Source organism: Notolabrus celidotus, chromosome 2, assembly GCF_009762535.1.
Source record: "Notolabrus celidotus isolate fNotCel1 chromosome 2, fNotCel1.pri, whole genome shotgun sequence".
NCBI lineage: Eukaryota > Metazoa > Chordata > Actinopteri > Labriformes > Labridae > Notolabrus > Notolabrus celidotus.
The window spans coordinates 29,499,504-29,524,468 of record NC_048273.1 but is presented as its reverse complement, the minus strand read 5'-3'; the positions used below and the strand labels follow the sequence as shown (position 1 = coordinate 29,524,468).

The following is a 24,965-nucleotide window of genomic DNA, read 5'->3' as shown; positions in this document are numbered from 1 at the left end:
TAGTATTTTGGCTTGAAATGCCCATCCCTAATGCTGACAAATGGCCTTGATAAAGATCTGAGCTAGTCCAACTGTGTTAGCTACTTTTAACTTGTACGGCCATCTAATAAGAGCTTTTTATTCTAAACCAATCCTGCAATTGTTTTTTTTGTAAGGACAGTTGCAGTTTATATTCTGAATGAGTTAATTTTACCCATGCATTCACCCCGTTACAGGATGAATCAAGCACAACAAATCAAAGCACCTGTACGTGATTACTACAAAGACCTGGCAGAGCTTCTGCTCTTTTGTCTGCCAACACTTTGGATGCTGGATTCGAGTCCAATTGGGGCACTTTGTTATTGTCTCTTTGTTTCTACTCTGTCATTTTCTGTCATCCTCTTATCACAATCAAACGAAACAGAAAGTGCCTGAGAATACTCTGACAACCGTGAATCCTGACAAGTTGACACATAAAGACCAGATAAGACACAGGTAAAGACACTGTGTTACTATCTGTAGGTGTGTTGAACCCACCTTTTTTTCACAAACTTTGTGAACACAGCCACATCACTTTTGTACTGATCTACTGCTTTAACAGGAAAGCAGGAAGCACAGTGATCTAAATGATACAGGAAGGTCTTGGAGCTCTGGCTTCTCATTTGTGTCAATCATACTGCAGCTGCTGAAGGATGGCTGAGCTATTCTGGCTAGCAAGGTTTCAAAACAGATACAAATTTGGATGTCTAGACAAGCCTTGCATTACTGGATCAATTCTAAAAGTCTGAACCTCAAAATGCATTTTTGAGAACAGTAAAATCCAGATTATAAGATTAATTTTGTCTTTTCTTATGTTCCTCCATGCAGCGTTTTAGAACAAATAAAAGATCAAAATTTTAGCATTAGCCTGAAAACCATCAGGTTTAGCCTGATGAAGGTCTAGCACTGAAACATTGCCATTAAACTTTTTATTTGGAAGTTGGACTGTGCGAGATTCTTGCAACTCAAATTTTACGGCTTCTTCTCACTTCTCTCCTATGCACCTGTCTTTTGAGGTCGATGTGCGATATGGACAAACTGATGTAAAATACTTCTTCTACAGAGGAATGCTCCATGGTCTCTTAGCTTGGCAGACATCAGCTCCAGGCGAAGGATCATTGTTCTGAGTTTACAGCAGAAGATGCAGATGGTTCAGGATGATCTGGATCAGGACTGATATTGCAAAGTGATGCAGAACTTTTCAAAGCCGACTTCTTTTCCTTTCGTTATTTTTTTTTTATCATGAAGAGACTTTAGTTAAAGCCTGAGCTCGGGGTGTTTTAACTTGTTAACGCTTCATCTGATGAGTCTGGCAATCATAGTTTCTGTATTAGTACTCTTATTATTGTTTTACTTAAAAGATACCGTTGAAACCACAAGTTTACATAAACTATATAAAAAGACATCATCTTTTTTTCTCACTGTCTGACATCAAATCAGACTAAACGTTTCTTGTTTTAAGTCAGTTAGGATTACCAAAATGATTTCTATTTGCTAAATGGCAGAATAATGAGAGAGATCATTTATTAGAAATGTTAGTATTATTTTCTTCAAAGTCAAAAGTTTACATACATTTCCCTAGTATTTGGTTGGATTGCCTTTAAACTGGATGACTTGGGTCAACGTTATGGGTAACCTCCCACAAGCCTCTCACAATGATTTGCTGGAGTTTTGTCCCGTTCTTCCTGACAGAACTGGTGTAACTGAATCAGGTTTGTAAGCTGTCTTGCTCCCATACGCCTTTTCAGATCTGCCCACAAATTTTCTATGGGATTGTGATGGCCACTCCAAAACATTGACTTTGTTGTCCTTGAGCCACAGTATGCTTAGGGTCATTGTCCATTTGAAAGACACATTTGTGCCCAAGCTTTAACTTCCTGGCTGATGTCTTGAGATGTTGCTTCAATATTTTCACATAATGTTATTTCTTCATGATGCCATCTATTTTGTGAAGAGCACCAGTCCGTCCTACAGCAAAATACCCCCACAAAATGATGCTGCCACCCCCATACTTCACAGTTGGGATGGTGTTCTCAGGCTTGCAAGCTTCCCCCTTTATCGATGGTCATTATGGCCGAACAGTTCAGTTTTTGTTTCATCAGACCACAGGACATGTCTCCAGAAATTAAGGTCTGTCCCTGTGTGCATTTGCAAACTGTAATCTGGCCTTTTTATGAGGCTTTTTTGAGTAATGGCTTCTTCCTTCCTGAGTGGCCTTTCAGCCCATGTCAGTGCAGGACTCGTTTGACTGTGGACAATGACACTTTCTCACCAGCTTCAGCCAGCATCTTCCCAAGGTCTTCTGCTTTTGTTCTGGGGTTGATTCACACATTTCGCACCAATAAACATTTATCTCTGGGACACAGAAGCCGTCTCCTTCCTGAACGGTATGATGCCTGGACATTCCTGTGGTGTTTATACTTGCGTATAATTGTTTGCACAGATGAACGTGGCACCTACAGGCATTTGGAAATTGTACCCAAGGATGAACCAGAGTTGTGGAGGTCGACAATTCTCTTCCTGATATCTTGGCTGATTTTGTTTGATTTTCCCATGATGTCTCACAAGGAAGCAATGTGTTTGAGTTGTGCCTATAAAATACATCCACGGGTGTGCCTCCAGTTAACTCAGTTGTTGCCAATAAACCTATCAAAAGCTTCCAAAGCCATGACACCATCACCTGGGCTTTCCCAAAATGTTTAAAGGCACAGTAATCATAGTGTATGTAAACTTTTGACTTTGAAGAAAGTAATACTAAAACCTCTAATAAATTTCTCTCTTGTTATTCTGAAATTTAGCAAATATAAATAATTTTGGTGATCCTAACTGACCTAAAACAGGAATCGTTTAGTCTGATTTGATGTCAGACAGTGAGAAAAAAAAGATGATGTGTCTTTTTATATAGTGTATGTAAACTTGTGGTTTCAACTGTATCTGTGTCTTTAAACTGTGCAAACTGAGCAGTAATCTAAGGTTTTTAATTATAATGTGAAACTTTCATCTAAAGACTGCCACTGATGTTAGAGACACGCCAAAAAATCAGTTAATGTGTGAAGCCTTTTCTTCAGCATTTCCACATAGAAAGCAAGGAGGATAACTTTTGGTGACCATATTGTTCCCATTCGGATACTAATTGAGCACCAAGCCATTCATTCACACAGCTTCACCACATAACTTCACGTTTCAACGAGTTCCATTTGAGACAGCATTAGTAAATTAAATGGACATTTGGCGTGACATGGTTCAGCAGTGAACACTTTCCATTTCTATGAGATATCAAATCAGTCTGAACCGGAGGGGGATGAAACGTGTCCTCCACAACAAATGACACAGAAGCTTTCAGATCCATCAGGGTCAGAGGCTCCATCCATCTATCTTAAAATAGCTGACTGACCTCAAGAGCGTTCACAGTTACACTTGTCATTGGCTTTCAATGAATGGCCATTGAAATCATCAGAGTAACCGCTTGGTCACCATGCCACCATCAGCTCTCACAGTAGACTGAGCTCGTCTCGGAGCTCCACAGACACCTTTCCTGTCTGAACAGAGAGAGACAGCGAGGAGGAGATCAGTCAGAGCGAGGAGGCTGCTCCACTGGTGTGCAGCCCTCTAGTCACGACACAAAAGGCTCTCTGGGAATGTTTGATTTTTTTTTTCTCAACAGGATGCCATTGCCACGGTGACGTGGGCATCACAAGGCAGATTCAGGCCAGCCAGTCAAGGGTGAGACACTTCCCTCCCACATACCTGGGCACCGTCAAACCTCAGCATCACGATTCAGAGAGCTTTAAAGGAAGGCTAATCATAACGTGTCCTTGTAGAGCAACATTTCCTCCTGATGGTAATGAGGAATAAAAGGAAAGATTTTGTGAAAGCAGGAACACTTAAGGTTACTCTGAGTCTCCTCTCTCTTAAGTGCAACCATTTTTATTTTGGAACAATTTGCAACTTCCTTAAAATGCTCGACAAGAAGCTCTTATTAACTCGAGACTGCTTCTTAATGCTGGAAAAAAAAAAGAAGTTCACACTGTTCTCTAGAGCAAGAAACACGGATCATCAAAGTGTGTATACACTGCTGAAGGCTCTGAGAATAAAGATCTTGGCATGTGACCTGAGCAGAAATATTAATTTTAATTCCAGGTGAACACTCGAGTCCAAGTTGGGACAGAATGTTGACTACCTGTAGAGAAATCCACTTTTCCACTGTCTTGTAGAAAGAAGTCATCTATCAATCGGAAGGTTGGCAGTTTGATCCCAGCTTAGGCAGTCTCGGCAGTCACATACCAGTGTCCTTGCTGTTGTTCAGCGGTGTGAATGCGTACGAATAGGATTAGCTGATACTGATGGTCCCTACTATATAACAGCCTCTGCCATCAGTGGGTGAATTGGTGTGAACAATGGCGTAGAATTGTGTATGGACCGAATGGATGTGTCTCTACCAATCTCAAACAATGGTTGAAATGTCCTCACCAATATTAAGGTTGAAGGGGAAAAAAATGCACTTCATGCGGCACACAAAGGGTTAAATCCTTTCCCACTTCAGCACTGCCTCCCAAATACGTCTTTGAGACCGGTCTGTTTTTTGATTGTCTTAGCTCCCAGTAGGCTGTTTTCGCTTGCAGGTTTCGCCAGTGTTGACGGTGCACGCTAATAAATGCAAAACATCGTTGGGGGTATATCCCCACCAATGTCAAAATCAAACCTACGACCTTGGGTGTGAATGAGTGAATGTGACGAGTAGTGTGTAAAACGCTTTGAGTGGTCAGACAGACTGGAAAAGCGCTATATGTACAAATCCATTTACCATTCCCCATTTGCTAAACAGTGTTTTTATCTTTTTCCCGCCAATCTTAGATATACCGGACCAATCTTAGTCCTCTATTTACTGGGGCATGTTCTGTAAGAGGAAAACAGACTTTTCATAAACAACCAATAACGAAGCTTCCACCGCAGGGCGCTGTGTTGGATCCACTAATGACGCTGCTTTAAACAAACTGGACAATGTAAAGCTGCACTTACAGCCTTCGTTGGACAGAAAGCCATGTTTGCTCTGCGCTATGTCACAATGCATCGCTCTGATTGGTTGTAGGTCTATCAAATAGAGAGCAGAGGCCCGTCTGCATGCGGCCGTTGCTAATGCCCTCCGGCAAAAGGAAATGGAAGGATCATGTTGAATTGCTCTGGTGACACCAGGCGAGATTATGGTGGTGTGATTTATGGGCAACTGTTAAGCTACTGTGCACTGTGTGTATATCACTCTGATTCATATGTGGTGATAGATATGACACTCATCATTGTGTCCTCTATGAAGAAGGCTGCATGGCCTCCTTCAACAGCCTTAAGTATTTGTATATTTTAAAGGCTCTTATTGGTTAGCTTCCTTCTTACATTACTTAAGAATGGAATTCAGGAGCCTACATGACTCCTTCTTCTAATTGGCTAACACTCAAAGTCCTTCAAGGTTGAATTACATTGTGTAAATCTGCATATTTCCTTTGACACTCCCAACTTATATATATTCTCCAACTAACTCTGCTGATTACAATTCTTCCTTCTCTAGTGCAACAAAACTGCTGTTGGACTACACTTAGTCTGTTCTTTCTATATTTTATCAGGTCACAAGCTTCATAATCTCTAAGGTGGACTCCAAAAACTGGAGAACTGTGATGTGCAGAAGAGCAGTAACATGGATGGAGGTGTAATTTTAAATGCAGTTTCTTTGTTCTCAGGATAGAAAGCAAACTGAGGTTGCATTTAGGGAAAGAAAGCCATAACAAATTCAAAGAAAGTGTCGTTAAAATAACTTCCCCGTGTTGTTTATATCTGTCTTATGGGGCTTGTGTAGTTTTTTGGCATGTGATAAGCTTCCAACACACAAGAATCTATAAATAAAGCTCGACTTCATGCCAAGTATTTCATCATCATAGCAGTACCTCATTGATGTAGCATGACTACATCAATGCAGCTTCTTTCATCTTATTCACACCGAACACCTTCGATCCAAACACCTGCTGATAAAGTCACAGGAATGAAGGAACTATTCCAAACTACAAGTGTCCTCATCATCAATTTATATCCATCTGTGAATACTATTTGAATTATATGCTCCATCCATTCCCCTTCAATGTCACCATGTAGCTGACAAACACCTAAAACCAGCTTAGAACAACAAATACAGTAAAATGTGCTTCACTCTGCTGGTATTAAACTGTTTTACACCAGTGGATCCCAGCATGAAAACTGGAACAACTCGAATGGTTCACATGATGACTCTGAGGGGTTCAGAGAAAATAACGGGGGATTGGGCATCAACACAAAACATTTTCTGCTTATCCAAATATTATTTCTTCTTGTGAAATTATTCTGTAACAGTTGGTATGTTTTGTGAATTGGCTCCTCCGCAATGTTTCAATACTACTAATTATTTCACCAACAAAGAGAAGCCAGTCCACGATTGTGTCTTGTCCAGCCTCTTGCTCAGTCACTCTTTTTTTATCTTCTCCGTCAGTTTCCTTTTTGGTCTCTTTGCCTCTCCATGATGTCTTTCTTGTTGCGAAAAATGGTAGCTGGAGGTGTTTGCCTCCAGGCAAGACACTCAATCCAAGTTACAAAGAGCAGAAACAGGCTCAGGCTGGGAATCAAAGAGGCACCACACTCCCTACTACAGGTTTGTGTATTTGCACACCATAGACTGTATAAAACATGGACGGGACTTCAGCTGTGCCAAGTGAAGCCAGAACATTGAGCACTCCTCCTGGTGACTGGCTGCATCATAAATCTCAAAGTCCACCTCCTCCATTATAAAAGAGAAAACAGAACAAACACAAATAAAGCCACAGACCGTTCCATGACCACGAGTGTGTGCATCAAATCAACACAAGGATCTGTTCTGACGTGGACTGCACTGAGGTGAAGGATCTCTGACGTTTCGTAAGTTTTATGTGTTTTTGGCTCGGTTGAAGGGTTTGACGTCAACCCTGTGGTAGTAGAACTAGCCATGATGTGATGGTGTTGCTATAGCCGCAGCTGTGTTGCTATGATTTGTTAACCTGTTGCCTCCTAGCAGTTGCTGTTCTGCATGTGCCACCCGCAGGAAAGATATTGAGGATGCAAGATGTCTCACTCCTCAGTAATTCAAACAATCTATGTTTACACACAGCATAAAAACATGCACAGTGATTAGCAAAAGTCACCTGAGTAATTAGCAACAGCCACATGCTGAAGTACCTCTTGTTGCGATTTGATTGACCAACAACCAACTACTACAACTAATAAGTGAGCTGCGTCCTGTAAATGCGACTAATATACCAATATAAAATCACTTTTTAACACTTTTTTCAGAATCAGAATCAGGCAATTAAAGAAACCGTGATAAACTAAGAGGTAAATAAACTTTGTGGAGTGTTGATTTAAGCCCGATTTATACCTCTGCGTTGATTTGATGGCTTAGCCTACACCGTAGGTCTGCATAGCTCCCGTACCTACGCGGAGCCCTGCGCGCATAGTTGACACGCTCCTCCTTCAAAATGTAACTGTGCATCGAATCAACGCGGACCGCAAGCCCTGTGATTGGTCCACTAAAACGCGATGTAAATCACGCATTCACAGCCCTTCCGGGATCCACGCTTATCGGCCGTGCATTTCATCTCCTCCAACTTGTCCTCCCTATTCTTCCCTGTAATCAATGCTTTTTGATAAACAACGACATGTATCAGCTGTAAATGAAAAAGTAAACAGAAAACGTAGCAGGGCGGGTAAGGACAACCCGACTATCAGAGAGCCCACACTGCCCTCAAGCGTTTCGGGGGAGTATTGCTGCATGTCACGGACGGATCGATGCAGAAGTATGTAGTGCTCATGTCCGAGTCAACCACTGCTGTATAGGGTCGACGCAGAAGTACAAACCAGCCTTTAGAGATTTTTAAATTCAAGACAACAAATGACCAGCAGAGCGGGGGTGGCACGAGTCTCGGTGAACTGGTCACAGGGCAGGGGTTCTGTCTTTACCTCACAACTATCAATGCTTCAGTAGGCTGAGCTCAGCTACTGTACAGGTAGCTGACCGGGTGTTGATAACAGATGGAACATGAAAGAGCAACTCATCTGCATAGAAACTGCACATTGCTGAATGCAATTGAAGTCTTAACATAGGAGCACAGTTTAAACATTTTTTCCCTCTGGGGGCGCTCCCAAAACAGACTGCAGAAAAAACAGCATTTACCTCAAGCAGTAAATAATATGTTAACTGATAAGAGGATCAGGAAAGCCCCATTTAGACCTGGTTTGTTTACATGTCCTCTGAGGGTATGAGTTGTTGTTCTCCTTATAGAGGATTAAGAGAAGACTGTAAAATATGTATGTGCCTAATATATTAGAAGTTCCTCAGAGGTTTGAAATCCCAGATCAATACCAACACTGCTTCTGAAAAATCTGGATAAAACGTTATTCCAGGTGGATTTAAAGAGCTTCAGATCACTTTGACAGCATCACAGTCTGACATAGAATACATGTATAACTCATCAGGCGTGATTGAATTGCAAATAAGGCTGGCAGCCTTCATGTTTAAAGCAGCAGAACAAGCTTTCATGGTACAGCTGCCATACAGTACAGGCAAACCAATGGACACCTATAGAGCACATAAGACCTGTGGGAGCTGGCCTACATATACTGATATGCTGCACAACACAAAGAGAGAGAGACAAGAGGAGGAGAGAAAGGGCAAGAAAGAGAGAGGGTCCATGATGCCCTGAGCACAGAGACATGTACATGTAAACAAAAGAAGTGATCAGAGAACATCACTTGTAGCTGAGGCTATGATACGTTGGTATTGGAAAGTTAAGTCTGCAATCCTCTATCTCTCTCTCCCTCTCTTTCTTCCTTCAATCACTTGCATACCTACACGTACACAATTGCACACAAGAACACACAAACTCATGCAATTCATAGAGTCACATGCAACTCCTGTACACTCAGACTCATGCATGCATGGATGGTTCCTTAAACTACTCTGGCACATTATGCAGAAACACACACACACTCACACTGGTCTGAGGTCCCCCCTCGGTCACGTGCACACGAGTGGTCTATTAACGTTCTCCACACATGGGTGGCTGCAGTGAGCCCGGGGACTTTGCTTAAATGTAAAGAAAAAATGCTGTCAAACAAAATTACAACAACACAACACATCCCTGAGATGAAGTAATGAATGGAGGGAGTCACTCAATGGAGGAAGAGGAGTTCACAGGAAGAAAATACTAGCTTGTCTTTGTCGATTCAGATTAAATGCTTAATGCATGTAAACACAAATCACTTTGTTTAGCTACCATGAACAGAGTGGAATTGGAATCTGAATGTATTTAATTGAGTTGAAGAAAAACTGCACATGTAAACAAAGCTTTACAAGGGACTTTAGTGGAGGTTGCCACTTGGTCAAAACCCACCGGTTGTGTTTTCGGAACGCAGCACAAAGCAGGACCCCCGGAAAGCTGGAGTTATGTGACCAAGGTTTTCCCAGAGTTATTACTGAATCAAGGATTATCCTCCTCCTCTCCTCTTCCATGTTGTCTTTATGGTCCTCTGAAAACCTCTGACCTGTTGACTCCAGGCCTGGCTCTGCTCAAAATGACAGTTTGTTGTCGTAGTTAAGTTAAAAACGATCTAACGATAACACAGAGTGTTTTATTCTGAAAATTTACCGGATGTTTTCATTTTTTTTTGGTGCCTGACTTCCTGTCCCGCTTGATCTGCTCTGTGCAGATTGATACGTCGTGCTCCGGTGTTCCCACCTGCCGGATCAGAGACTCAGTCGGAACGCAACGGAGCAGATCCAGTGGGTGTGACAAGAATAGAAACCTATCAGATCCAGATCTGGTGGAATTTGGCCGTTAGTCCATGTGGGGCAGATGTAAGAAGTCCAGTACTCTTACATGGACATCAAAGAAGACAATGACACAAGCAAACACTATATAACATGTGCAATGTGAGCAAAATAGTTAGACTCAAAAATACAAAAACTTCAACAACCATCAATCCATCATTTCTGTTGTCGAGTCAGTCAAACTTGCAGTTCACCAAATTTAGGCGGAAGTGCTCATGTGAAGTTGTCTTGGCAGGAACCAATTCTGTGGATTATTCCAACATGGCATGAATACAGATTAAAACTCTAGCAAAGGAATTGAGGATATTCAACTGATTAATAAAAAGGCATGATGTGTTGCTCGAGCAGCAAGAACAAACACACTGGAGCTCTCTTTGAATGGATGCCTCATGAACCGTCGTGCTGCCAGAAATAGAAAAACAGTTTCTGAGTGAGTAAACTGAAAACCACTACAGGGTCCAAGCCTCTCTGAACTGAGAGGAAACACATTTGTTAGCAGTTTAAAGAAGTGAGACCAGAGCTCGAGACCAGACGGAGAGGCAGTTTTAAGTTTTAAGAGATGGACTGCTGCCATAATGGTGTTTTGGTGTTGTCGTTGGATTTCTTGACAATGACAGAAACATCAAAATATCACACCTCTCCATAAAAGAAGCTTTGAACACAGAGGAGAGAAAGCTTTCTAGTTGAGCTGATAAGACACCAAAAAGCAATGAACCCCAGCAGACACTGAGACGAGTCGCTCCTCAGCCTCTTCCTGTCTGATAGCCAATGACAGCTGAGCTGAGACAGACAGAGCGGGACAGGAGACAGATGCTGTCGACTTAGAGAGATTACTCTGCTGCTCTCAACTTCTTCTTCTTCCACTCCTCTGCTTTCACTCTGCTGTTCTGCCCTTTTCTCTGCTGACTTTGAGTCGTGCCAAAATGCAAAAAAAACAACAACACAGCATGTGCATTGTGTGCTGCTCCAGTTAACTCTTATGCATAAGATGATCTTAAGTGCTACAGAAGGTCAAGTGGTGTCATGTCAAATAAGTAAAGGCACTTCAGATACTTAGTGGGACTTTTTCAGGCATTTATTAAGAGATTGGTGCTGAATCGAGTCAGAAACAGGGAAAGAGAGAGGAGGAAGACATGCAGCTAAAGGCCAGGGTCCAGGTTGAACACAGAGCCACTGCTCTGAAGACTTCAGCCTCTATGTAAAGGGTGCGCTATAGGTTATTTTTGCAATGATAAAACAGCCATTATTAATAGACTCAATAGGTTGAAATGAAACGGATGAGAGGATCTTAAAGGCTCTTAAAAGAGGCCTTGGGGTGGCTCTCATTCTTCCTCCCTCTCACATTCAAACGTCCCGAGTCGTGTAATAAGAACATGCTCAGACCACACGCGACCAAGGCCTCTCTCTCATCAAAAGGAGACTGGGTCACCCGCGGCAACACGTGGACCAAATAGCACAGGACTGACCCGCCTCCTCTTCCTCCTCCTATGGGGGGGACTGTCACAAATTACACACCGACTACAAAGGGATTAAATGATGGATTTTGCCACTTTTACAGTAGAGAGCAGTCCACCATCTGCACAAAGTCTTACTGTACTGTTCAAAAATTGTATTTCTTACTTTTTACTATTATATTGATTTTAGTGTTTTTTTTATTATTTTATTAATTTTAACCGTTTATTTTATTTTTATTTATTTGTTAATTTACTTTTTAATTTATCTACTCAGTTTAATTGATGATTTTAACCTTAATTTTATTTTCAACTCTTATCCTTACCCTTTTGAATTTATTCATTTGAAGTATCTATATTCTTAATATTAATTTGATGCCTCAACTTACTTTAATTACACATACTTTATTGATGTTTGTGTGAATTAGTCTCTATTTTACAATCCATTTTTGTTTTTTATTATGTCTTGTCATTATTTTATTTCTGCTTCTTGTTTTAAATCGCTGTAAAGCACTTTGGGTTGCATTTTACTTGTATGAAAGGTGCTATATATAAATAAAGCTTGATTGATTGATTGAGTTTATCTGGATATTTATTGTTTTAGAAAAAAATGAAGAGATAATATTTCCTAAAGCTCTATTATACAATTCTTCATGTGGATGCAAATGATTAATTTGGGAAGTTAAACAAGAGGTCATGGAGAGGAGAGAGATGTTGTCCTTCGCCAATTTCTAGAGCAAGCAAACAGGAAACATGAAGACAACAGGGAAGAAAACTACACATATACACACACGCACGCGCACACACACACACACACACACACACACGCACACACACACACAAAACCTAGCAGATTCAGCAGAAACAATGGGTCACACTGTGTGACACATTGGACAAGCGTGAAAGAGTCAGCTCTTTCCACACACTCGAACACACATACAGGGTGTACAGTTCGGTGTGAAACACCTTGCTACAGCCCTGCCGGGTTATTTAACAACTGCATGGTTACCTGTTGTCAATTGAAAGTGTTATTTAGTTAATTATGCACAACTGAAAATACACAGCCATTACACCTACAAACCACAGCTTTTGAATGGAAATAATGCACAAAAAATTATGTAAAAAATGTTGCAGACTTCTCACTGGAACGTGAATGTTCCAATATTAGGATATCTCGTTTAACAGAGAAGATTTGACCTTGAAAAATCAAAAATTTGAATACAAATCTGTGATAAAAGTAACTTAAGTAGAATCAACTAAAATCCTTTTTGAGATCTCTTCAGGTTTTCAGAGCCGCTTTTGGATGAGTCTAAAACTAGTCATGCTAGCGTCTCTACATATAGGTGAACACAGTATTCTTTGACCTTAATATTCTTGTCAAAACATGTATGTGGTTGAGTCCTGAAGGATCCAAGACTCTTTTGCCAAGTGCTTTTATTTCATCAGTCAACTAGCAGCCACCCAAGAACTGTCCTTTTTTTTTCTAGCCACCCCTAAAAAGCTGCATTTTATCAGACTTAGTTCAAATACTAGCTACAATTTCCTGGCCCGTTTCCCTCCCTGCCAGCGACAGGTTGTCTGCCTTCATGTTCTTGTGGTTGTCACAAAGGATGAGGAGAGAGACTTTTTGTTGGGACAGAAAAATGCTGCGAGCTCTGTGACCTGTCCCTTCTCTGTATCATAAAGAAGACGCCTGCTGAGCAGCAGCTGTGGACCCTGAAGCCGGAGGGATCACATGACACTGCTGAAATGGGCATTTTGCACATTAGAGTATTATTTTGGCTTCTGCACAAAACACAGGGAAATGTCTTAATAAATAGGTCAGAGGGAACATGAGACCATCTCAGGTTTCTTCAGAGACTTGAAAGTATCTCAATAAATATATATTTTTTTCTATCTGCTTGCTAAAAAAAACTATAATTCTCTGATGTGTCCTGCGTGGAATAAAGATTACAATGCAATGTGAACTCTCTGGGTGACTCGAGAATTAAAGCTTGAACTCATAATGATATGAGTAATCATTTCAGCTGTTAAATATGAGAAAACGATAATTGATGATCTTAGAGCACCTTGGAATGCAGCAAAGGCCACATTACCACAAAGCTGCCAGTCGATTTTCAGCCATTGACCTTTTTACATACCTCCACTTTCCCTGTGTCTTGTCTGCATTTTCACTTGCTGAACTGTCTGCTAAAGGTCAAAATTGCTGAAAAAGATCTTAAAAGTATCAGCTCTTTACACCTCTGATAAGCTGTATTTGTTATTTCAGTGGTTATTTAGGGCCTGAGCAGCAAAAGCTGCAAGGGCCTTTTTGGAAAGCGAGGGAGTTCTTCTTCTTTGTCTTCTATTATGTCCTTCTTGTCTACAATGAATTGCCAATTTGGTGCCTTTGTTATGCCCGACATTCATCAAACTTGGTGTGCACATCAGAAGTAGTAAAACAATTGATGTTATAAAATGATTTATGTTTTATATGTTACCCATTACTGACTTTTGCAAAATGGCTCTGTAGCGCCTACTTCAACTTAAGCCTGTGGAGTGGGTTTCACCTATATGCATGAATTCAGTAAATTGTTTGAGATTGGTTGATTCCACCTAAATTAGGTTGTTAGGACTCAACTTTTCAATAGCATGCTATTAAAGAATTCTGCATGACCATGAAAATCAGTAGGCATACAGTATGTATCATACCAAGACCTACAAAAAGTCCCATCATCATGGTGAAAACTCCCAAAAAGTGCGCCATTTTGGTTTGAATCTCAAATTGGGTGTTCATTTGGTGATTTACCGCACTCATATCTGAATGAACTCATCCTAGAGATTTCATCGGAACAACTCCATGTTTTGTCATTGAATTGAAGACACATTGAACATTACAAATCATCAAATGCTTGAGTTTTTGTCTTAAGATGTGGCCTATAAGAGGGGTCAAAGTTGGAGGCTCTTTTTGGCAATTGGCCAAAAACCGATAGTCCTTTTAGCTCTCAAACTCAATTTTTATTCTCTCCAAAATCTACCTCTATGATAAGCGTCCTCGGCTGAACCCACCTACATACCGATATTAGCTTATAGCTTTTGACCTTTAGCCTTAGCACTTCCTGCTGCCTACAGGAAATAATGTTTTACTCTATGTTGTACCTCTCTTCCACACACACCAACGTGCACAAATGTCATTATTTTAATTCATAGTTTGTATTGCACAGCTAGAAAAAGTAAGAGACAACTGCATTATTTAATTTGCCAAAATCAATCCAAAAGTATTTTGTTTTGCCCAATCAGCTTTCTAAAACTCAAATATAATCAGTATACTGGAGTGTGAATGAGCACGAAGCTAAAAACCTATTTGAGAAGCTGACATCACTTTTGTTACCTCAGAAATGACCTAAATGAAATGACTAAATGATTACCACCTTAATTCAAGTTTCATCTTCTTTTAATCAGGTAATTGCTGCAGCTCCATCATGCACTGTGTTCATCTACTCTCTAATTACAATAAAATGCCTCGCAAAATTTGCCAGCACTCCAGGCAACACCACCAAATGTCTCATTAAGTATGAACAACAGTCCAAAACCAAAATGTGTCTAATTACTAGCTGAGATTGAAGGTTGCTGTCATGATTTATAACCAGTTTGTGATTCAATTGGTAATAACTAACTGTTTGCTTGCTATCTGTTTGCAGCAGATGAGAGGCAATTTTGAAAAAATCATATTCTGTTATTGCATTTTTACTATCTAATCTTCATTTTGTGGCACATCTCTAATGTGATCAGCCATTATCTTTTAAACAAACCCAACTTATTTTGTTTATTTCTAACAAAAGTGCCTGAATTAAATCTACTCCTTTCCAGCAAAACGTGACTATCATCACTTAAAGGAATACATAATGTAAAACAGGATCACGCTTTGAAGCATGAACAGCACTGTTAGCATCAAGTTAAATATTTCATACTGAGATTCATTTTCACCAGCGCAAACAAGAACAGGAACAGGAATCTCTTGTTCGAGCCAAAGAATTATGTCACCCCGGAGAGAACAATGTGCATGATGCAACCATGGCAACACTGTCACCGAGACTGGAGAGAGGACAGAACGGATGCTCCCACATGAATCTGTACTCGCAGCGAAGGACGGGAAAAAAATCACATTAAAGCAGTTACATGAACTAAACGAAGGAGATAAATTTATCCTGGGCTGGAGCGGTTTTCATGCAGCCTGTGTGAACCTACAGTACAGAACGTGCCGTGACCGAGAGGATAATGTTTCTGTCTGTTCCTCCTCCCTCCATCCTCTCCTCTCCTCTCGGCTTCTCCAGAATCCTGCACAGCTTCCCGTGCATGGATTTTGAGGTTTAAAGTTAACACAGGAAAATGATATTACATTGCAAGGGTGTAGTTTCTGCTTAAACAGTGACACCGCTCCAAGTCATACAAAATACCTCAATGCAAGCGTCAGTATTGTTGTAACTCAGCTGAACACAAAAAAGGAGGCAAGGAGCCAACAAGGCTGCACCATAAATCGTAGTTCCATCATCACAGTTTGAGCACGTATGCAAAAAACAAACCTCAAATCTAAAAATGTTGTGTGAATGAGCAATGACTTTTCACTCAGCATGGTAACATTTTACCTGAGGGCAGGAGGACAAATGAAGCTCACGTAACAGTGAACACAGAGCACCAGGTTAGACTTCAGACTCAAGGAACCAACTTGTTGATTTGTGGCACCAATTAGTGTTTACGCAATGCTTCATGACAAACGTACAACGATCAAACTGACAAGGAGAGGAGTCAAACAGAAACTGTTATGGAAATGGTTGAATCAGGTAGCTGAGCAGCTAGTTATGTTAACTGTCTACCTAGTTATGGGAATTTATAGGGATATCTAGCGGTCAGATTCTCGATTGAAGCTCCACCGAAATCAGTGAAGCAGCAGTGGCCTTCAAGGACAAGAAGCTCCTGTGATGCATGATAAGTATGATCCTCCATTTGACATTTAAAAACAAATCAAAAACGTCAATTAACACAAACTGTTTTAAGCACAACAACCACTCTCTGCTTCTTCGTCTTCTAAAATGTGCATTTTGAGCGGCCTCTGATTAAATACAAAATCATGTAAATGATTAGTTTAAGATCGTGGCCTCTCGTTCTAACTTAAGAAAAACTAAATGATTTTTGTTTAGTCATATTTTTGGGCATTTTCAATCAATCAATCAATCAATCAATCAATCAATCAATCAATCAATCAATCAATCAATCAATCAATCAATCAATCTTTATTCGTATAGTGCCAAACCACAACAAATGGTATCTCAAGGCACTTTTACAATAGCAGGATGAGACCCAACACTAAGACAAGATAAGACTCAGTCTGCACCTTAATCTACCATGAGCATTGCTCCTTGCAGTACTTAGCTAGTAACAGCGGTGAGGAAAAACTTCCTTTTAACAGGCAGAAACCTCAAGCAGAACCAGACTATTGTTAGACAGCCATCTGCCTCGATGGAGTAGGGTCTGGAAAGAGGGATGTGACAGCTGAAGAGAGACAGGAAACATGGGGAGCAGAGAGTAGGGGAAGACATGCAACAAAAAGTCGAGGCGAACCAGTGACCACTGCAACAAGGACCATATCCACTGTACATGGGGTGCACACTCAGACCACTAAGCCTACGGCGCCCTGACAATTTTTTTTTACATATCCAGGTGATAAAACACAAATTTGAACATCTGTCATATTTTCCTTTCATTTGAGGGGTCTCTCTGATTTTCAGAGTCAGGTAAGACTTGAAAATGTTTTCGTTTTTCAGTCTTGAACCTGAAACTAATTAATATTTTCATTACTAATAAATAGGACAATTATTTTCTTGATTCGTGATTAACTACATGATCTTAGAATGTCAAATAAATCAATGAGCAAGATCATCGAAGTAGCTGGCTTTAAAGAGAAATAAAAAACTATGACTTAAAAAACAGAGGATATTTCATAAAAAGCAGCAGAACTGTTGGTACAACTACAACTGCTTTTATTACCCACAATCCTTCTGATAAACTCTACAACTCCAGGAGCCAATGACTTTGAAAAAGACTGAAAATATTGAAACCATGCATCAGTATTTCTCAAGTGGATTCCTCAAAATATTTTGTTTTGTCCAGCCACAAGTCCAAACCCCAAATATCTTTAGGTTATGATGCAATACGACAGAAAAGGCAGAAATCTTTGGATCATGAATGCTGGAACAAAGTCATTTTATATTTGTTAAGACTTCAAACGAGTTGCAGATTAATTTTCTGGTGAAATCTACTTATATTTGCAGCCTTATCCGTCAGCATTTACTTCTTGAGAGTCCATGTATATGCTCAGTATCTGCCAAATACTCAACATTTAGTGAAAGCACCCAACTGCTTCCATGATGAGCAATCATCCTCTTTGAAGATCCCAAGCTCTTCCTAGAGGCGTGTTTTTGGTCATTTCTGGTACTGACAAAGACTGTTCTCTCTCCTCAGCCTCTAAATAAAGACTCAGTTAATCTGAGATGATTCTGTTACCTCTTTCAGCATCATCAGTGACATCACCCAGCCAATAACACTAACACATAACAATCATAACCACCATAATCATCCTCATCATCATGCTCGATAATATCACAATCCATCCCCATCTTCATAAAACAGATGCACCGCTATCTGCTCTGTCCCTCTTCCCTCACTGAGTCTCTCTTTCCCTTGGCCAGTCACCATGACGATGGGAGCCCGGTTCCTTAGATACAGTCACTAGGCAACCAGCAGCATCAGCACCAGCAGCAGCATCAGCAGCAGGAGCAGGCATAGTCCTGTCAGCGCTGCAGGAGAGAGGGAGAGCCTGAGCCGAGCTTCCTCCTCGAGCTGCATGCGAGCTGGCTCTCTGAAGAGGAATGTTAATGCATTTATCTTGTTTGCATCTGAAGCCTCCAACATCACACTCAACACGAGAGAAACTTCCTCTAATGTAGACTGACACAGAAGGACTCACAGAAGGACTCAGGACCAAGTGAGGCTGGTTCTAGTTAGACTGGAATGGGTGGAGAATGCAGTCAAACAGAAGTGAAAACAGGCGGCTGTGCAAAGAAAAATACACAGAGGAACTTAAATACAACTTTCACTATCAGAACTTTTTATCACTCTCTCTTCTTAAGAATAATAATAATAATGTATTTGTAGAGCTCTTTTCAAAAACAAAGTTACAATGTGCTTCACATGGTCAGCAAAATAAAACAGGCAGCTCATAAAATCACACAAGTCAAGATAAAGAAATAAAACCTATTTTAAAAGACAAGAAATTCCCCCTAAAAGAACTCTAAAGGAATGGATAGGAAGGATAAAATATTTTGGGGGGATTTAAAAGGTCAAAAATCACAGTAAGGTGTATCCAATACCCAACCTCACGTCTTCAAAACCTCATTCCTCAGCCAACCAAAAGTCCAAAATATAAAGAAATTCAGTTCTATTAGATCATTAAAGCAGCTCCTCCTCACACTTTAAAAGTGGCCCTGGAGAGTGTTTGGTGTTTTTAGGTAGCAAAGTTTCCCCTCATGGTTTAACTTTTACCAAAGAAGTTATGGGTGTATTTTTTATAATCAATAAACTGATCACTGGAAGGACAAACTGCAACTGAAGGCTGTCTAAGCGGCTTGCTAAAGGCACCACTTAACCTTGATCAACTGCTTGAAAGAAGCGGAAAAGAAATTACAATCCTCAAAAGGCTCCTCAGAGTTTTGATCATGTATTACAAGTATCAGTCTTGTATTGAATATGTAAGTAATAGGGCTGTCAACGAATATTCTAAATTCGAATATATATTCGAATATTTAAAAAAAACGGAGATTTGATTGTGAAAATTAATATTCGATTGTGGAAAAAAACACATCTGCGGCTGCTTTGTGAGTGGGCGCACTGCATGACAGGTCAGGGACAGGTCACAGGAGTCACACATGCACAGCGTGAAGCAGACGGCAGAGAGAAATCTCTCCGTCCCCGGATCCTCAGTGCGCTCTGAACGCGTCCTTTCCTCCGCTGGGAACATAGTGAATAAAAAGAGATCTGGCTTCTTCACATGTGGACTGTCTTGTGTTTTTGGCAAATAACCTCTCAGGCCTAAGACCCTACATTGACAGTGGACTAAAAGAGCCCGGCCATCAGTGACACTGGTATAAAATGCAGCTTTTCCTCTTTTTTTATACAAGCGCCAAGAATGTAAGTGGACTACTTTTTCGTTTTTACCTTCAATTAATGTTAATAATATTTGCTTCAATCACTGAATGAAGCCTGCCTATATTAGGGACAAGAGTTGGGACCTTTAATTGCTCGCACAAGTCTTGTTCAGCACTCACTCAGCGCATTACGCACAGAGAGGGGAGGGGGGCGAGCGAGAGGTCTACGGTCTTAAAAGTGTTAAGATATAGACCATTAGGTCATTTACTTGTTTTGTAATGTGTAGTATGTTAGTTATTAGGGGTGTAACGGATCAAAAAACTCACGGTTCGGATCGGATCACGGTTTTGAGTCACGGATCGGATCATTTTTCAGATCAGCAAAAAAAATTAAAAAATAAAAAGACAAATATAACTTTGTCCTCCATTTATTTTGTAAAACACTTTTAAACTTTTGCCCATTAAATAAAAACAACCATCAACTCAAATTTACTCTGGGCCCAGTCCTGGCTCATTCACTGCATTTCATGGCATGGCAAATGAAGGAGCAGAGGAACTTCAAAAGTTTCACTCCATTCTTCTTTCATTTGCTGATTTTCACTGTCCACTATTCTTTGGGATTCAAACTGAACACACGTTTTCGTGCATTCTAGGGTCCTACAGCTGGCAAAGTGCAAATATGCGAACTGCTCCATAAATTAAAGTGAAAGTTAAAAATTGCACTCGCAGCAGTGGACTGTAAGTGACCCAGTAACAGCCTGTCTGCGTATCGTTGACATGGAGACAAGTCCCGGTAAACATTACCAGAACACAGAGTGAAGGAATAACAGTTCGGGGGCCATGAACAGGCGGCCGGATGCGGTCCACGGGACGCGTATTGACGGCCTCTGGTCTAGTGGGTGCGCGACAGAATTTCATAACGTGGCTCAATCACATTCAGCATTCACTGTATTTCACAGGGAAACCAAAATGCTCCCATACATGTGACTTAAAAGTTGCAGGAGGGTTTTCAAGTTCCTCTGCTTCTTCACTTGCCATGACAACAGCTGTGCTTGACGAGTGAGTGTGGATTGAACATGCGGTCATCACGTGAACACGCGCAACTTTTTTCATCAACCGATCCGCGGACCACGTCCGTGCCGATCCGTGGAGAGGCATCCGTACGGATCACGGATCAACGATGATCCGTTGCACCACTATTAGTTATGGTAGTTATGTCTCCTTGTATTAGTTTGTCCACCTGTTATTGACATAATGCGCAAATATAGATATTCGAATGGTTCGAACCTATGGGATTTTTTTAGAGCGAATATTCGAACGTCATTTTGGAGCAATTTTGACAGCCCTAGTAAGTAATGGCCCTGTCACACCTTGACGATTTTGCCAGCGTCTAAAAAAATTGGCGAGTACGCGTGCGTACATCGCATAAGTTATAGGTACATTTTGTATAAGATAAGAGCACGCTGAAGCACGCTGGAATACGTCATAGTACGGCAAGCAAGTCTGCTTTGGAGCACTCACTCAGTGCAGAGCCTCTGAAACAGAAGCTGAAGCAAGCATGTTGGGGTCTGGTGGTGTTCAACGATAAAGCTGCTGTTGTTGAATTCAATGAAGTTCAAAATGTTACGTTTTTGAAAATCGCAGTCAATAAGTGTAACTTCTTGTAAAGAGCAGAGGCTGTGTTCCTGCTGTTTTCACTCCTCTGACACTCTCTACGACTCATCATGTTCTTACAAAGAGAGACTGTACAAGTTTTTCTAATAACACACAAGTTTTTTAATCACCAATGAAGTGCATCTCATTTCAAAACGTATACATCGTCATTAACGAGCGGCAGCCTTTTTTACACTTTCTCTGCGTTATTACGCTGCCGCACGCTTTGCACAAGTGGACTATAGTTGGGCTTAAGTTATGAATATGCTGTGTATACGCCCAAAATTGAAAAAAACATTGATATTTCAGCGTTTGTCAGCGTTTTAGAGGCATTTTGATACGTCGGGAAAATGCTGGCTAAACCGTCAAGGTGTGCAGCAGCCTGTTGCACAAACTACATTTTCTCTAAAGTTACAATTCAAAGTCTGTGTCCAAGGTAAGCTGCACTGGGGTTGACTTGAGACCAAACACTGTTGCCAAATATGTCATTATCACTCCTGTGACCAACAGGTGTCTGATAGAAAGAGTCTTTGAACACTATTCTGAACAACAGCCAAGAGGCTAACAGCCAAAAAACAGCTCCTGTCATTCACCGAACACTGGAGACGATCATGAACTGGGACATAATGACTACATGATAAGTATACAGTTTGACAAATTACCAGCTTCTGACACTGTAATGATGTTCCTTCTGTCCAACTGTTGTATCCTATTGGCAAACCTAAAGCCACTACTAGTCCTTCTCTGACGAATTATAGCACTTTTCAAACACTTCACATTGTCAACCACTTTTTTAACAGCAGAATATTCACTAACTAATGACTAAGTGTCAATGTAAGGTCGTAGTTCATGCATAATGTTAGATCTATTTCAATTGATGCACCAGAAGTATCATCAGCCAATGAGCCAAATAAAAGTCAAACCAGTTCATATGCCAAATGGTGTCATAAATGGAGTTGCAACCACAGATGAATGAATGTGAGAGTACTATTTTTCCAGCAGTTTGTCCAAGTGGAGCTTATTGTAGCACTAGATTTGTACAAAGAAAAATGGAGTCTTAAAAACAGTTTTTTGTTGGAATATATCAACCAGTCTTAAAATAACTAAAATAACTAACAAAAATACAGCATGTTTTTAGAATCAGAGAAAGCAGTACCAAGGATGCACTATAGCACTTCTTTATGAAAATAACGAGCTTAATTCTCAAAAATGAAGAAAAGAGAGGATATTTTTTGTAACTACAAATATGAGATGTTTGATGTAATCGAGTAAAACTGGGAATGTTCCCCTCTAAAATGTAATAACATGAAAAAACTAAACCAGCACAACCTATGACTTATCTCAAAACTGCACTGAAGATCAGCTGTTATGTTAGTGAACCAACCAGTAAAACACATTTCTACCTGGCTCTTCTACACTTTCCCTTCATGTCTGTTCAAATCAAAGACTCTTCGGAGTAACTAGCATGTCTGCTGCCTACGCCTGCAGGCAACTCAAAATAACAGAACTGTTCATGATGAGGACAAAGAAAGAGATTGCACATCTGTGCATGAGGCAGATTGCTCTGCAGGCTGGAGTATTACATCTGTTATATCCAGTGCACAGACTGGACTACTATGTCCCACAATGTCAAAGCCACTGAAGACACTGAAATCACAGGAGGACACATTTGCAAAACGATACAAAATAAGGTTATTAGCAGGGGGTGCAGAGCCCTGCTAAATAAAAAATGTATTAATAGAGCTCATCTCAGAGGCAACACAGACAGAGGAGCTTTGAAATGTGTTGCATTGAAGACAGTAATTAAATATTCCCTTTGATTAGATGAAGCCTCTTTTTTTATGCATGTTGCATTAGCGCCCTGGCTGCAAGTGAGAGAGACATACAGTAGCTATGTGTGCTGCCTAGTAATAAGACTGGACACAAAAATCCCTGCACATAACACCTAAAATTATGATCCAGACAATAAAATCCAGGTGTCATATCATAACAGCAGCAGTAAAGCATGTAGTCAGTGGTTAACAAGCCTTAGTCATTACAAGCATGACTGATACAGATAAATAATGGGAAAGATAAGCTAATAAGACACAATACCTCAGGCTGCAGAATTTAACAGGTGTCGGAGTGTGTGTGTGAGTGTGTGTGTGTGTGTGTGTGTGTGTGTGTGTGTGTGTGTGTGTGTGTGTGTGTGTTATAATGTCTTATGTGGGAGCACAAAGCTATCATAGCAGAACAGCTGGGGGGCTACATGTCAAAGCAGGAGAGTGTGTGACACTGCATCATATATCATCAGCACACACACACACACACACACACACACACAAACACACTCTCTCTTCCTGCAGTCATGGCTGTTTCATTAGCTCCTCACACAGCTTCAAATGGTCTTTAGGAGGATGGAGAAACCAATTTTGATCAGAAAGGATGTTGGCCAGATGATGAGACATGCTGAGAGGTGATGTTGATGCAATATGAACTGATGCCTCTGAATGTGTCACATGACACACGGATATTAAAGATGTACCGTCATGGGAAAAACATGAGAAGTCTGTTATGAGCATAAAGGGAACATTTTCAAACGTAAAATGCACAATAGAAAATGTAGGGATTTTCTGTATAATGAAAATGTCACTTATTGAGTGCTTACTATGATAAAATGAAGATATTTTCTAATAAAAATAAGCATTATAATGGATAATGCAGCAGGTATGCATCCTTACGTTGTAAAGTAGAGTAGTTATCCATCTGTCAGGTTGCTAGTGGAGAATCCGGTTAGAGGAAAATAATGAAAAACACTCTTGATCCCCTTATTCTGACAGAAGCACCGGGCAGTCAGTCTCTACCGGGACGAACCGAGCCGGTGTGAAACCAGGACAGGTACCCGCGCTACCAGCCGCATCTTCAGCAGGACCCCCGGGGCCGGGAGACCAAGGAAATGAGCACGCCAGCCCGGGTACAGAAGCTCATTTTTAGGGATTAAAATCCAAGTTTGGCCGTTTTCAGACAGATATTCTCGGCAGGGTTTGTGGTCGAATGCCTCTCGCAGCCTCCATCAAAGAAGAAGACAGAAAAAGAAGCGAGATGCCGCGTGCACAGGGAAAGGTCAGTGTGCGGTTAGAACGGATCTGGAACCGAGTCTCAAAGCGGTGCCCTTCTTCCTCTTCTTCTTCCTCCTCTTCTTCCTCTACCGTAAACCCTGCTGCAGGGAAAACACATTCAGCACGAGCGTCTCCTCCCATCTATCCCCCCCGTAGAGAGAGAGAGAGAGGGAGAGAGAGAGAGAGAGAGAGAGAGAGATGAAGATAGAACGAGGACGCCGGAGTAGTGCGTGCGCATGGAGGTGCGTGTTTGTGTGTGTTGTAAGCCTAATTGTGCAAAGATATCTCTGTGTGTGTTTCTGTGTGAGGGAGAGAGAGAGGGATGGAGCGAGAACTGAGGTAGTCTTTTTATCTCATCGTGTCACACACGCGCACGCGCACACAGCTTGTCCCTGAGACTGTTGCCATGCTGCCTCTATCATTTCCTGAGAGAAAAAAAATCTTTAGCGGACTAAAATAACCCAATGTTGCGAAAAGACTATTTTAAATACTCTGTTCATGTTTTGTGACTACACATGCAATCATACAGACATATTCTATCTTGTGAAAGCTGTCATACTTGGGTGGAATTAAAAATGCCAGCTGCTAAAGGAACAATCCGAAGCACAACTGCATCATTTTGGCACAATCAAAATAGATTTTTAAACATACAATATACACAAAACAGCTAGTCTAATTATTCACAAAT

General features: G+C 40.8%; 1 protein-coding gene across 1 annotated transcript in view; it reads right to left on the bottom strand.

The window, feature by feature from the left end:
- The window catches only part of lrrc7 (leucine rich repeat containing 7), a 108,531-nt gene extending 84,194 nt beyond the window's left edge, over window positions 1-24,337 (bottom strand). The window contains exon 1 of the mRNA XM_034707367.1: window positions 23,900-24,337. Coding sequence (XP_034563258.1) covers window positions 23,900-23,924 — 25 coding nt within the window. The 5' untranslated portion in view covers window positions 23,925-24,337. The remainder of the gene's footprint in view (window positions 1-23,899) is intronic.
- Between the last annotated feature and the right edge of the window lie 628 nt (window positions 24,338-24,965).